The 16,448-nt window shown below is 43.4% G+C and overlaps 1 protein-coding gene across 2 annotated transcripts in view; it reads right to left on the bottom strand.

Annotated features, from left to right (window-relative positions):
* The window catches only part of KDM6A (lysine demethylase 6A), a 1,083,812-nt gene that overhangs the window by 738,868 nt on the left and 328,496 nt on the right, over nt 1-16,448 (bottom strand). For both annotated transcript variants that reach the window (XM_078658310.1, XM_078658311.1), the window contains exon 7: nt 1,080-1,134. In XM_078658310.1, coding sequence (XP_078514436.1) covers nt 1,080-1,134 — 55 coding nt within the window. The remainder of the gene's footprint in view (nt 1-1,079; nt 1,135-16,448) is intronic.

Genomic DNA, 16,448 nt, shown 5'->3' with positions numbered 1-16,448 from the left:
CTGTGCCACAAGTGAACGACTAACTCATTCACCCATACACATATCCCATTCATATGCACACATGTTCATACACCCCAAAACACCAAGCGCTTCCTGATGCAAATGGTAGCCCTGTCAAAGCGCACATGGTTAAATTATTTTGTTCAAACCTTAGTCTTTAGCTCTATGGACATTAAGCTCAAATTCAGTGAAACTGGACATGGGTGTGTCTGTTAACGATGCACAAGTGGCTTGGCCTTCAGTAGCTCTCATTGAGTTTCACTGATCAGAAGTAGCTCCTACTACAGGAAAAGTTGGTGACCCCTGCTCTAAGGCTTTGCTGAATAGATACACGAGCAAACAGTGGGAAGAAATAAAATATATACTTCAACATATTCCAGACAAATAGTGAAATCGAGTAAATTCCATAGTTGAAGGCATCATGATTGCAAGTACATGCTGAATGTTGGCCTTGGTTGTAGCTACTAGCCAGTAGACCATTCTCAACAGGGAGAGTTCTTTGAAAAGACAGACTAGCCCCTTCCTTGCCCTGTGCAGCCACTATTGGGGTTCTCCAAGATGAAATACTGCATCTACTCATGGGGGTTACCATCACTGGAGGAGGTTTTAATTATATAATGGCACCCAAGACTGACTATTGGGTTCAGGGGAGGGGCAGGCGTAGGGAGAATTACATCAGTGGATTGGCATATGGAATCAAGACACTTGCTTAAACTAACTTATATGCTGCACACGAAACGTTGTGCATCAAACTATTGCTCCTCTCTGCGACTGATCACGCCACATGACCGGCTCTCACATATTTCCCCAATGTGCCTTTGAAGTACAAAGCTAAAGCATTTAAATGTTTTTGAAAAATAGATTTGCATGCCACTGTAATTAGAATTCTGTTAAGTATTAGTGTAGCATCTCTTTGTACATGAAAGGATTTACAAAAAGGACAATTTCTGCTTTTTATATTAAACTGCATGATTACGTTGAAAATGTGTGAAAGAACTCAATCAACTAGGCCTTGCAAAGGGTGCTTACAAAAATCCAAAATATCTTTACAGTGGACTTTTCTAAAGTGATGTACTTACTTTCTGGTTTGGACAAAGTGCTGGAATTGCAGTCAACCATTGCCAACTTGAAATGCTGCAAGTGGAAAAAGAAACATGACTATATTTAATACGTTACGATATAATGATATCAATGTAGATGTAAACAAAAGCTTAATTAAGATTTAGAGTGCTGTTGGCACATTATATATAGAGAGATATGGAGAGGCATCAGATAGATCTTATCACTTCTGATAAAAGACAAGCAGAGCCCTGGTCACAAGCTGTAAACACAGTGATAAACTGACAATGTTCATGAATACCTCAAACTGGGCCATCCAATCAAGCCCTGCAGAGACTAAGAGTAAAGAAAAAGAATCTGAAGGGAACAAGTTCTTAACTATGTGTTTAACTCACGTGGATGTGGGTTGGGTGCTTTTGGATTTGGACAATATACTCATGATGGAGAATTAAGATTGCCTGTGAGTAACACTTCAGTCAATTTATTATCACAAATGGCCACAGAAACCTAAAGGTGACCACTAATACAGTGCTGAACATGAACCATTAAGAAAAAAAACTACGAAGGAAGGCTTGACTCACCAGGGTATCAGGTCTTGGGCATGGGAATCAACCTCAGTGCTAGGTTAACTTATGAACTGACTGGCTAGTAGTTGGACTAAAAATGTCTGGATTGGCCCATGAGATCAGCTTTAGCTCCTATAGGAGTCTAAGGTCTGCTAGAGAAAACTCTGTTGGCTGTTTGAGGCATTTCACAATTAAGACTTTATGTTTTCATTTTTTTGTACAAATTTTTACAGATGGACAGGAAATCCGGTCTCTCAATTTATATTTAAATATGGAATAGAAAATAGTTATTTTGAATGAATCTCAATGCTGTCAATTAGGAATATCAGGTCAACGGCTGTGCAGGCTGACAGGTAGGGGAGCTTAAAACATGTAAGAGGTTTCCTATTGAGATTTTAAACAGTTTCAGATGTACATGTAGTTTGTACTACATGCACAGGATAGATTAATTCTATGCGATTCCTTGAATCATGTAACCCACTAGAAATCCAAGCAGGAGTATTACCATCAGCAGTTAAGAGTGGAAATATATTCCCTACAGATTCATCTTTACACAAAACACAAAATATTATAAATACAGACAAAATCAGCAAACATACATGGAAAAACAAAGACGTTAATGTCTGACAAACAGCATAAAACTGGGAGCCCTAGTTACAATTTATCTGAAGTCCATACACAATTATTTCTGGCATGAAGGGTACCTTGAGCAGGCCATGCTTTAAGAGGACATCTTGTGCCAAAACTCAGAGCGAAATTCCTGTACACAAAGCCTGATACCAAACTATTATGTGCACCAAAGTGGGGCATGTACAATTGATTCTGGCAGAATGGATACTGGGTGCAGACAATAGGCTATTTCCATGTCAAAAGTGCAGAGCCCAGTCCAAAAAGACACTCCTTGCCTAGAAGACCTTTACTCACCTAGCTTTAGTCTGTTTAGTGGGAGCTGAACAAATCTGAAGAGTGCCATAATTAAAAAATAGTTGTTCCGATGAACGCACATCTCATCTTTCTTAAGAAAGATACTGAAGCCTTCTTTACATTTACTGAATAAAGAGATCTCTTTTAGAAATGTAGGGCCCAGGGAGAAAGTCAGAGGGTGTTAATTTGAATTTGAATTTTAAGGAATTTGTAGAGCGCACGTACACTATGCAGTTTCTTGGCGCTAGGGGTTATTTTACAGGACAGGAAGGGCACAGCGGGCAAGGGGCAAAAAGCTTTCTGAAACAGAAAAGTTTTGAGGGCCTTGCGAAACTCCATATAGGAGGCGGAAAGTCTAACAGGGGGCAGGAGTGCATTCCAGAAAGTAGGAGCAAGGACCGAAAATTTCTGACCTCCTGATCTTTGTTTCTTAAAACAGGGAATTACCCAAAAAAATTTGGTGGACGAGCACAGGTCTCTAGAAGGGCAGTAATTAGTAATGGCCGAGTTTATAAAGGAAGGAGCCGTGCCAGCCCGGGCCTGGAATGTATGGCATCCAAGTTTAAAAAGGGCCCGTTTTTTAATAGGGAGCCAGTGTAAAGCAATAAGCAAGGGGGAGGAATGGTGAGATTTGGATAGGCCATATACCAGGCGTGCTGCCTGGTTCCGCACCAGTTGAAGGCGTTGAAGTGCGTAAGCGGGGGCACCATTGTAGATGATATTTCCATAGTGGATCTTAGATAGGACCATGGCCATAAGAATAAGTTTAAGTGCAAGGGGAGAGAAAAACCGAGATATTTTCCTAATGATACGCAGAGTAAAGAAGCAAGAGGAAACAACAGAACTAATATGGGAGTGAAGTGTCAGATGATGATTAAGTGTGATGCCAAGGGTTTTAACTGAGTGTGAAGGAGTGGGGGGGGGGGGGTAAACCTAGAGAAGGGGGCCAAAACGAGGGGGACCAAGGGTTACCACTGCCACCAGTCAGAACCAGCTCTGTTTTATCCAGGTTGAGTTTAAGATGGTTCGCATTCATCCAATCCCGGATAAACAGCATAACGGACTGGAAGCTAGTGATACCTGATGTGAGGGGAGAAAAATTAAAAATGAGTTGGAGGTCGTCAGCGTAGTTGTACACTGTGACCTTCATTTGTTGGAGTGCAAAAATAAGAGGAAAAATGTAAAGGTTAAACAGAAGAGGGGAGAGGGAGGAACCCTGAGCGACACCACATTGCACCCTGCGGGGCGGGGCAGAGAACTCAGCCAGATGGACTGCTTGCGTACGGTCAGACAGGAAGGAGTCGAGCCAGGCCAATATCGGTCCCCCAATGCCCGCCGCCTCGACACGGGACAGAAGAATAGAATGGTCCACCGTGTCAAAAGCGGCGGACAAATCCAGGAGGACAAGGGCCTGGGGAGTGTTGGTATCGAGCCCCTCCCTGAGTGTTAAGAGCAGTTACTACTACTTACTGGATCCACCAGGGGGTTATTTGTTTGTATGGTTGTTACCAGCACTGCATGCATCATAGGTGTGCACAGTTCTATGCCAATAAAACAGATTTCAACAAAAAAAGCATTTATTACTTTGGATAGAAAAGAAAATTAAAGGTATCTCATTTTGATGAGGCTTATTATCAGGTTCATTAGTGTGAACATCTTTAAACTCACTAACCCTAACAAAGAAAGCCACTTGCCAGGATAGGTGGTGCTGGTTTAAGCACAGAACCAAAAGGAAGCCCCACTTATTTAGATAGGACAATGCGTAGTTCCTGGAGAGGAAAAGACCTTCTAATTGTTCAGAGATTACTTTCTGAAGACCATCAAGGAAACAGGAATGGTGAAATAAGATGCAGTAATGCCATGAAAAAGCCATATAATGGAACTACTCAAATCCATAACTGGTCAAACGAAAATAATAGATTGTGCAATCCGGAGAAGTTATCAGTCCATCATGTACTGCAAGCACCAAGTGCAGAATCTCCTCCAATTAGAGGTATTATAAGATCAAAGATAAATATTTTTCTCACCCAGAATATTCATGCATTTCTTTGGACAGTGCAAGTGGTCAGGAGCAAGTGATCAAGCTCTACAATGACTAGCTGAATTAGAGGCATTCCGGTGAGAAGGTTCATCCTGCATGGAGTCTCACTGTATACAGCAGAATCATGTAACATCACAGCCACCAGTTCAAACCAACAAGAATAATATTTTGCATAGAATTATCTTTTGGCAGTAGGGTTATAGGAGGGAAACCTTAAGCAAATATCTCAAACCAGTGTGAGGGCTTTTCTCTTGGAGAATGTCTCTAAAATCCTGGATGAAAAGTGTCTATATTTTTTGTTTTCCATGAGGACCAGGGAGTTGAAAAGACACTAAACTAATGTTCATTGCCAACAACCAATGCTAGCTCTTTTGTGCGTTCCTCGATGGAAAATTAATCGAACTCTTTTGTGCTGTGATACTACATTGTCAGTGCTATCATCTAAAGCAGAATGGGAGTGAAGGAGATGGTTGGGAGGGATGAATTCAGACATTAGTTCCATCCAAGTGATGTGATAAATATAATCCAAGGGTACCACTTCCAAGCTGAGATATTAACCCATGCGGGATTCCCCATCCCTTCAACAAACAAGTTCTCTAATAATCTTTCAGGTGCATACTCTCTCTACCTGAAGATTCTTCTCCTCGTCTCATCCAGGTACCAAAATAAATCTGGGGAAAAACAGTAAGAACAGCTCTCCTGTGCCACTGGATGGTGCTCAGTACTGAATCAATATTGGGTACCACCACAAACATGGTCTAAACGGAGCCATATAAGCATGATCCCAGCGCACTGACATCAATTTGTCTGTTTTTTTTTCAACCCCTTCAAGGCAGAGCAAAACTTAAAAATGTGACAATTTTCTTCAGTGCACCAAGGCTAACTTGAAATCGTATTGATTAACTATCATTAGCCTTCAGAAAGGGGAGACAGGTGGGTTCTGTGAGGAACCCGCATGTGGCAAGAGTATCCACCAGAATGATTGTTACTGAAGGTAGTAACTTGCTCTTCTAAGGGATAGTTCTATTTGCAGATTCTTGACCACCTGAATCCATGCCCAGGCATTAATTTGTTCCCGATGGCTCTGAGGAGATAGTTAAACCAAAAAGTCCTCCAGAAAGCAAAACTGCCATGCCAACACACTTCTAAATCAAAGCGATAAGAAACTAGTTACTTACCTGTACACTATGGTTCTCCAGTATTTATATCTTTAATAGATTCACATGCTTGTATCTTCCCCATCTTCATGGTGTGAGTCTCACGGTAAATGAACAATAGCAGTAAAAGAAAAAACTGCATAGAAATACCATAAGGAAGTATAGTGTTTGGTACCCTATCATTATTATGTGGTCCAAAACTCAGCCAATCAGCTGCCAGCCCTGACATCATACTCCCCAGCAGAGCCATCATGCCTCAGATTTCCAGCCCCGAGTGAGAGCCAAGGATGTATCTAGAGATAAAAATGGTCTACCTGAGAAACGGGGAGAAGGGCGGGTCGCATGTGAATCTATCAAAGATATCAATAGTTGAGAAGCATAGTGTACAGGTAACTAGTTTCTTCTCCCTTATTGAATCTTTCATAGATTCACATCCTTGTATCAGAATAGAGAGCAGTACGTACACAAAATTGCGTTTCCAGGATAGAACCCTTTTTTCCTCAGGGCTCTGCTTTTTACCAATATGATAAACCAAGCACATAGCACTGAGCAAGAAATATCTACATATCATTGTATACATATGTGATCAAGGACTAGTGGAGTCTGAAACGCGTCCTCTGAGGAATAAACAAATCCAAGCCATACCTTCCAGTGGTTCATGTCTCTCTATTCACCAGATGGCAGTTGGAGAGTGAACAGTTTTGTGTATATATATATATATATATATATATATATATATATATATATATATATATATATATATATATATATATATATATATATATATAGTATATTATATATAATATATATATATATATATATATATATATATATATAAAGAATGCAACATTTTAACAAGAAGAAAAAAAAAATAGCATGGAAGTTAAAATTCGAGGAATACCTTATTGAAATAGGCGTCCCAGCACTGCTTGTCCCACCGCTGAATCCTCTTTCCATGCTGTGTCTAGACAGTAGTGTCTAGTAAAGGTGTGTACATATGTCCATGTTGCAGCTCTGCAAATGTCCGGGAATGACACGCCAGCGAACAAAGCCGCTGAAGTTGCCATCTTTCTCGTGGAATGAGCTCGAACTCTGGATAGCAGAGGTTTTCCAGCTTTTTCATGGCATAATGAGATGGCAGACGCAATCCATCTTGAAATACTAGATCTGGACAGAGCTAAACCTTTTCTAGGCTCAGAAAAGTCTACAAACAGTTGGTTCGTCTTTCCAAAAGATTTTGTCTTGTCAATATAGAATTTTAGGCATCTTCCGATGTCTAGTGTATGCAAAGACTGCTCCGCTGCAGAAGAGGGATCCAGAAAGTATGTAGGTAAGACCACAGGTTCACAGATGAAAAACGGAGGGAAATTTGGGAATGAATTTTGGATTTGTCCTGAGAATGACTATCATGTTTAAACTGAAGAAATGGTTTGGAGATTGTTAGACCTAGGATTTTCCTAGCCAACACGTGGGTAGTATGGCACAGGGCTAAGGCTTGCTCTATGGAATGTGCGTGTACAGCTTGCGTAACCTTTCAGGAACTCAGAGCCCATCCATTCCAAAAATGACACCACACCTTTCCTTTAGGAAAATAAGGTTGTACTTTATAAAAATTTAGGCTTTGTTCTCTTTGGTATGATAGTTCACTTTTTCACATTAGTACATCACCTCTTAAATTACTTCAGTTTCAGTAATAAATACAATTTTGTTGTCACTTCTTCTTCTCCTCCTCTGTAAGAAAAGTTTACATAATACCCAACATTCTTCGCCGTTAGACAGTATACAGGTATCTCATTGAAAAGAACCACTTCCCTTCTTCACTTTGTCTTGTACAGGGTTAAAATGGTACCTGAATCCCCCAACTTGCAGGCTTAACACTGGTGGAAAACAGCAGCTCCTCAATCCCCCTTCAGTTGTCAATATTGTCTGGTCTCTAATTCACAGCTGGCTATGCAAAGAAACTGTATCTCACTGATCCTTCTGGCTGAAGTGAGAGCCAAAAGTAAGGCCGTTTTCCAAGAGATTAACTTTAATTCAGCTTTGTGCACTGGTTCAAACAGAGGCTTCATGAGTTGCGCTAAGACCGTGTTAAGTTGCCATGGAACTGACAGGTGTGAAACTGGAGGAAACACTCTGAATAGTCCTTTTAGAAATTCCTTTATTACCCTTTGAGATCACAGAGATTGAAGATTTAGTGTTCTGCGATATCTTGAAATAGCTGCAAGATGCACTTTGACTGATGCAAGCGAGAGTCCTGCTTTGGCTAAATGTAAAAGGTAAGGAAGAATTTGTTCTGGAGACGCCTGGAGTGGATGCAGATCTTGAGTGGAACACCACTGACAAAATCTCTTCCATTTTGCTGTGTAAGTTTTATTTGTGGAGACTAGCTGGTATTGAGAGGGTATATCTCCGCATTCTTGTGAAATATTCATGGAAGGAAATTCGTGCTCATGAGGTTTCAGGCTGACAAGTTCAGCGATGCCAATTGTGATGGAGAACTTGTCCGTCGTTCATAGAGATTAGGTCGGGAATAAGCGGAAACTGAACTCTGGGAGCCACCTACAATTGGAGAAGCTCTGAGAACCAGAACTGTTTCAGCCATGCTGGCGCTATCAGAATTAAATGACACGGTTCCAATTAAATGACACGTTTCCAATCTCATATTCCGTAACACTCTCGGTATCAGCGGAAACGGATCGAATGCGTACGCGAACATCCCTGTCCATCGAAGATGAAAAGCATTTCCTCAAGATCCCACTTGAGGGAACATGCTTGCGAAGCATTTGCATTTTTTGTTGTATTGGTTTGCGAACGGATCCAGAGATGGAGTGCCCCACAGCCGAAACACTTTTAGTAGCTGATTTTGAGCTAATTCCCACTCGTGACAAACACTGGTTGATCTGCTGAGAAAGTCGGCCTGTGTGTTGTGAACTCCCGGAACATGCTGAACCTGAAGAGAGATGTTGTGCAGCAGGAGCCAGTTCCAAATCTCTTGAGCTTGTGTCGACAAAGGCTTTGACCTTGTACCGCCTTGTTTTAACAGGTAAAATATCATCGTTGTACTGTCTGTCCTGACTAATACAGACGAATCGTGAATTCTGGGGAGGAACACTTGTAATCCCAAGAATATGGCCTTTAGTTCCAGCAAGTTGATATGAATCTGAGCTTCTTGAGAGGTCCAATGTCCTTGTATTTCGAGGTCTTGAAGGTGTGCCCCCCAACCTTGGAGATGCGTTGGTTGTCATGACATAACTGGGGCATTGAGGTTCGAAGAGCAGCCCTTTTGACAAATGCTTCCTGATTCTCCACCATGACAGTGCTGTCTGTATTTGAGGAGTGATGGTAATTCGATCCTCAAAGGACCCTTGAGATTGTACCCACTGCATGTTTAGAAGTTCTTGGAGAGGCAGCATGTGCAACCGACAATTGGTAACCAAGGGGATGCAGGAAGACATCATCCCCAACAAGGACTTGAACATTCTTACTGAAGTGGACCTTTTTGTTTGTAATTGCGATGCCAGAGTTAATATCTTTTGAATGCGTTCCTCTGAAGGATATGCCTTTGCTTCCTTTGTGTGCAGCTTGGCCCCTAGGAATTGAAGGGATTGTGATGGAATTAGAGAAGATTTCTCCATGTTGAGATCCATGCAACATAGTAGAGAGTGTAGAGAATCCTGGTATGATGCGCCGTTTATGAGCCAATCGTCCAGATACGGATATATTTGATGGCCTTGTTGTCTCAAGTGCGCCGCTACTGGCGCCATTCATTTTGTGAAAACCCTCGGTGCAGATTTGAGACAGAAGGGTAACACTTTGAGGTGCTAGTGGCGTCCCGCTACCGCGAATCGTAGATTCTGTCTGTGTTTGATGTGATTCGGGATATGAAAATAGGCATCTTAGAGATCCAGGGATGCCATGTAATCTCCCTTGCATAGAATCGGGAGAATTCCCTGCAGAGACTGCATACAAAACAATATTTTTTTGATGAATTTGTTCAGACCTCTCAGGTCCATTACCTGTATCCATTAGGAAGATTGCTTTTTCCTTATCAGAAAGAAATGCGAGTAAAATCCTTTCCCTTGCTGTTGAGGTGGAACTTCTTCTATTGTCCCTTTCACAATAGGAGACCAGATTTCTGCCTTGAGGGCTGAAAGATGTTGTTTACTGTGGACAGGAGGTTGGTTTGGGGGTTCTGAATGAATCCTAAGGTATGGCCTTGATGAATCACGTCCAATACCCATCTGTCCGTTGATATTGACAGCTATTGACGATAGAATAGAGAGGTAATTGTCTTGATTGCGGTTTGAAGAGGTTCTTGGTGCCTTGACAGCGTCATTGCCTCCGATTGGAGCTCTGTGATTTACCCCGCCCAGCAGACTTCCCTCTGGACTGTTGCTAGTAGGACGTGTTTGTAGGACGAAACTGTTGGTTGTTGGAAAACGAATAGTTTACCTGTCGGTGTAGTTTTGCAGCTTGAAGATCTTTCTGTATTCACTATGCTGTGCATTATTCTGCGGTCCAGTGGTTGGGTCCGGAATTGTAGTCTTTTTTTTTTGTGAAGCCCAGGTGGGCGTCAACGTCCCACCTTTTGGTGTCCTTCCTGTCACGTCAGCGCGCTTCCTGCGGAAGCACCCACCCTTGGGAGCCATCTTTGGATTCTTTTTTTCTTGTTTTTTGTGTTGTGTTTGTTCATCCTTTTCCAATCTTTTCAAGTTCTTCCTTAATGTAAAGGAATTCCAGGTTTGTCTCTTTAAAGTGTCTGATTGTGTATTGTCTATGTATTTCCTCCTCCTCCTGCCTCATCTTTCTGGCGGAGGTGGGTGGGTTCGCTAGTGAATCCAGAAAGATCTTCAAGCTGCAAAACTACACCGACAGGTAAGAAACTATTTGTTTTGCAGTGTGAATCTTTCTGGATTCACTATGCTGTGCATATACTTTGTAGCTGTTTGTTATGTTTGTGGCGGCTGTGCGGAAGATGAGCGTTGGTTGTTGAATGTATGTTGCAGCACCTTCTGTCCCACTTGTGCTTCCTCGTTCATTTCTATATCCACACAGTAGTGCTTAGTGAACATGTGCACTGAAGCCCATGTTGCCACCAGGCATATGTCTTGAATGGGTGTGTTAGCCAGGAAGGCTATTGTTGCTCCCTTTTTCCTGTTAGAGTGGGCTTGTGCCCCTCCTAGTAGTTCTTGACCTGCCTGCTTGTGGCAGAATTGTATAGTTTGTGCGATCCATCGTGCAATGGTGCTCTTTGTTACTGGTCTTCCCAGTTAACTGTTTGCGAAGGACACAAAGAACTGCTTTGTTTTCTGGTGCCCTTTAGTTCTTTCCATGTAATGCATTACTGCCCTTCTAGCGACCTGAGTGTGCAGTGCTCTCTCCACGCTTGTGGATGGTTTCTGAAAGAAACTTGGTATCTGTATTGTTTGGTTCATGTGGAACCTTGACACCACCTTTGGCATAAAGTGTGGGTCCGTTCTCATTACTACCCTGTCACTGTGTATGTGAATGTAGGGTTCCTGTAGCGTCAGCACATGTAGCTCGTTTACCCTGCGTAGGGAGGTGATTGCTACTAGAAAGGCTGTCTTCATTGTGAGCATTTGTAGTGAGGCCTTATGGATAGGTTCGAAAGGCGCTTTCCTAAGCTCTGTTTGACCTAAATTAAGGTTCCATGACGGTGGCAGCATCCTTTTGGGTGGGGCGATCCTCTTAGCCCCTTCCAGGAATCTCTTTACTACTTGGGATGTAAAGAAGCTCTTTCCCGTCTCCCCTCTTGTGTAGGCTACTATCGCTGCTAGGTGTACTCTCAGCAAGGTAGAGCTTAGGTTTATTTTTTAGCAGGTGTGTTAACTATTTTAGCACAGTTGATTCCTTGGTCATTTTCTTGTGTATTTTCTACCTGATGCACCATTCTGTGAATGTTTTCCATTTCGCCACATAGCACCTCCGTGTGGTAGGTCTCCCTGCCTCCCGTAGCACTCGCAATGTGCTCTCTGGGAGTTTTAGGTGTGCAAACTGTCTTCAGGAGCCATTCCACTATTTGAGAGACCTAGGACTGCCTGGCCCACTGTGATGCTGTCAGAATCAGTGTCATGTTGCTGGGTCTGCATTTGCTGAGTACTCTATGAGTCTCTTTCCTATGAGTTGAGGGTGGAAAGCGTCGGGACACTCCCTGTGAGTAGCTGTACGCTATACAAAAACTGAATAACATAACATAACATAACTCTGTGTATCAGTGGTATCGGGGGGGGAAAAAGTATGGCAAATGTTTTCGACCGGCTTATCTATAGGGAATTCCCCTGGGGTTGTTCCCCAGGTTGCCTGGATGCGAAGTATTGGCATTTTGCATTCTGGTGTGTTGCAAATATGTATATTTTTGGTGTCCCCCCACTTCTTGAACAGCTTTTGCGTTTCCTGTGCATTGAGCGCCCACTCGGTGGATGCTGATGTCTGTCTGCTGAGCCTGTCTGCCTCCACGTTGTCTTTTCCTGGTAGGTGTATAGCCGGGAGGTCTATTTCAAGTGGGATGGCCCATCTCCATATCTCCTGCGCTAGGTTGGATAGTGCAACTGATTGTGTTCCTCCCTGTTTGTTGATGTAGAACATCGCTGATGTGTTGTCAGTTTGTATCAACACTCTCTGCTTGTACAGTTGCTTCTGGAAGGCTTTTAAGGCAAGGAACACGGTCTTTATTTCTAGGTAGTTGATGTGCTTGATCACATCTGTTGGAGTCCACAGACCTGACACCTTGAGCTGTTTTATGTGTGCTCCCCATCCCCTCTGGGATGCGTCTGTGGTGATGGTCACTGTCGTGTTTGGTGGTGTTAAGGGCTTCCCCCTTGTTATGTTCTCAGTGTTCCACCACACTATTTCCTCTAGCACTGCGTGCGTTACAACCACTAGATCTTCCCTGTAGCTTGTGACCATTGTTGTTGGAGCCATTCCTGGAATGGTCTCACGTGGAGTCATATTATGTGGAGACCAGATGACCATGTAGTCATCTGGTCGGCGATGTTGTCCTCTTCCCCACTGGAGAGGCCCAAGTCCCGGAGCGACGGAGGTTGACCATGGCCCTGCATGTTGTAGTTGGCTCTCCTCTTACCCTGAGCGTCTTCGGGGTAAAAACGGAGCAGGCGCTGCAATCCTTGCTCTCGTGGTCGACCGGCAGGCAGAGGTTGCAAACTGGATGCTGGTCCTTCTGCGCGTATTTGTGGTGGCAATTTCGGCAGAATTTGAAGGGTGTTTTTTCCATTCCTGCACTCAGGGAGCCCCCTGTTTGCGCACTCTCAGTTGGACGTTGAAGTTTTCAATGTTCTCCTACTTCGTCGTCCTGGTTCAGTGGTCTTGCTTGCGAGATGTATTCTCCATTTTTTTCCTGTGGTTTTCCGTTTTTATCATCTTCTTTTCTCCAAAAACTCTGGAACCTATCGGTGACGATCCAGACCCAACGGCGGAAAAAAGAATCTGAAGATGGCGCCCAAAGGTGGGAGCTTCAGCAGGAAGTGCGCCAAAGTCACAGGAAGGACACCAAAAGGTGGGACGTCGACACCCATCCGGGCTACGAAAAATAAATAAAATATACGACGATTCTGGACCTTTCTATTTTGTTGCAGAGAACTTAACACTCTCTCCGTGTCGGATTTGAATCCCTGAAGAGCATAGTCTGCTTGCTTGCTGAAGAGATTCTCCCGGTCAAAAGGCATGTACACAATTTTTGCCTGCACTTCCGGTCTGAATGACGTTGCCTTCAGCCAACCTCGTCTTCGGAGCGCCACTTCTGCAGCTATCGGTCTAAACGCCACCAATGATATGTCCATAGCTATATCAATGGACTCAGAGGCTACCCTAGCCCCCATCCTGCAAAACAGTGATCGCTTCCTCCTTTTTGTCTTTCGGCAGATGAGACCATAATGGAGCTACGTCCGACCACATCTGCCTATAGTATCGCCTGAGAAGAGCCAGAGCATTTGAGGCTTTAATCGAAGCCGCTGCCATTACCACAAAACGCTTACTTGCACCATCCATCCTTCTTCCTTCCTTGTCGGGAGGAGTTGAAGTAGTAGAAACCGGGTTTTTAGACGGTCTCTGCGCCGCCTGCATTATTACTGTTTCCGGCCGTGGATGTCCAATTAGGCACGCTGGAGAAGTCTCTGGGGCTCAATATTTCTTCACTATTCGGGGCACCGAGGCTGGATTTTTCATGATCTTTAAACCCTCGTCCCAGATAAGACTGATGATTGGAATTGACTTAATAGATTTCCTGGCTGATTCTTTGAAATCATAGAGGAAACAATCAGTTTCCTGCACTGGGAGAGGAAGATCGAATCTCTTGGAGGCCTATTTCATGATATCGTGGAATCCCCCAATATCCTCCGGCACAGAGTTTGCAGGGGACGGTGATGAAGAAGGTGTAGTAGGTAAGATATATTGATCCCATTCATCACCAGCTGGCTCTTCCTGAAGAAGTTCCCCTTCTTCTGGCTGATCTTCTCCATCACTCTCTGCCAAATCGTCTCTAATTGTAATTGTTGGAAGGGTGCACACTTTCTGCACCACAGGTGAAGGTTGAATCGCCAAGGCTGGAGCTGCAGTGTGTGACCCGCTTGAGGTATCATTAGCCTGAGTGTTAGCATCCAGAAAACGGCGGTAGTAATCATTGATCATGTGTCTTAAATCAGACACTAAAGAAAGAGGCATAGTCATGGACTCTTCCCTCACTCTAGTATGTGCTACGTCTTCCTCCTCATACTCATGTGACTGTTGAAAAGACTCGAATCTTTTTGATCCGGACACTGGACGATCTTTAAAAGAAAATTCCTCCTGCATTTCTTGGCATTCTTCTTTGTCTGTATCCTGGCTTTTAATCTTAAATTGTGAGGTACTGTAGGCCCCTCCATAGACCCCTCATCTTCTGACTCCTGCATCTCCAGCAGATTTGACGGAGGAAGCTGTGACATTTTTATCCAGGAGGTGAAATCTGTGTTTTTCTTACCCGTCGACAGTGGAAACCTCTTGATTGAAATCATCTTCATCGACCGAGCCATTGGTGATTTAAAGGTCGCCGTCGACATAGCTCCAGTCATCGACGGTGCTCCCATCGACGAGGTCGTTGGAGAGAGCATAATAGTCGTCGACTAAATCACCACCACACTCGTCGGAGATCTCTCAGTCGACGGTGTCCTAGACGGTGTCCCCATCACGAGCCTTTCTTCGACGGCGTGGTCTTTGTAGATAACGTCGACGACGCGGTCGTCTTCGTGATCATAGACGAGGACGATGTCGCCGATGTCTTTATAGAAACAGCCGGTGGAGACACTCCAGTCTTCGTCGACGGGGCTGGAGACACTGCTCTAGTCCCTAAAGCCTTTTTTAGAGGCATATGAGGCAGGGAAGATGAAGATGGCCCTTTTTTCCTTTATCCTCTGCTTTTTTGCCTCCTTTATCTCTTCAGAAGACTCTGATTTTTTAGAAGAGTGTTGGAGTCATCCTAATCTGGCCTTCCCACAAGATCTGCAAGGTCTGAAAAGCCTCTTTTTAAAGCCTTCTGACATTTTGAGGCAAAAGGTGAAAAACAGTACCTTGAATCTAGAAGAAATAAGCTGTATCCTTAAAGTTCAAAAGTTCACCAAGGAACAAACCGACCAAGGCTCAGGGAGACTCCTTCCCACACGATGGTCGTTGGAAATCCAAGGTATGATGGCTCTGCTGGGGAGTGTGATGTCAGGGCTGGCAGCTGGCTGGCTGAATTTTGGACCACATAATAATGATGATAGGGTACCAAACACTATACTTTCTTATGGTATTTCTATGCAGTTTTTTCTTTTACTGCTTCTGTTATTCATTTACCATGAGACTCCCAAAATGACGACGGGGAAGATACAAGCATGTGAATCTATGAAAGATTCAATACTGGAGAATGTCTAGTGAAGGTGTGAAAGCAACTTTGCAAACGGGAGAACATGTCTGGAAATTACAACAGAACACCTCTGGACATTGCCAAAGTAGACAGATTCACAGGTGAATTATTGAACAAGGACTGTTCTGCTGTGGATCTAGGGGTGCGTGCCAGTAACGACTAAGCGTTTAGATCTGGCAACTAGGTTACCCCCTTTTTAAAAATTTGCGACATCACTGTTGGGAGACCACCTTGTTCGCATACTTCTACTTAATATTTCGCTAATTAGCTCACGTAGAGATGATATTGTTTCACATTCCATTTCGAAACAGTAATCATATGGGGTGAACCTGGCAAATACCACATGCACTGTACCCAGCAAGTAATTATCAAAAATAACGGATTCTGCAAAAATATAATTGCCACACTGGCTTACATCGAATTAACTGGCTCCATGATTGCACTAAGTGAGACATAAAGGACGTGTGCGTCCTTTATGTTGTGTTTGTCTTACAGGTTTTAACTTAGACGGTGGGTCTGTAAGTACGGTTACACCACTGCATGCACAGCACACCTCAACGTGTGTGCTGATGGAAACACACATGTGGCTTAGTTTTTGCCACCACACTTTTTCCAATTTTTTTTGGCCCTGAAGAAAGCCTCCAAACTATTTTCTGAGGCTGAAACATGTCAATGAGCACCTGATGGATAACGAAGACCAATTCCTAGTCTTCACTTTATCCCCCTGTTTTTTTTTTAAACATGTCCTGGGCCACTGGTATTAATTAGCATTAAGGAGCCTCGGA

Source organism: Lissotriton helveticus, chromosome 8, assembly GCF_964261635.1.
Source record: "Lissotriton helveticus chromosome 8, aLisHel1.1, whole genome shotgun sequence".
Taxonomy (NCBI): domain Eukaryota; kingdom Metazoa; phylum Chordata; class Amphibia; order Caudata; family Salamandridae; genus Lissotriton; species Lissotriton helveticus.
Note: the sequence above shows the minus strand (reverse complement) of the source record. Positions and strands in the feature narration are given on the sequence as shown.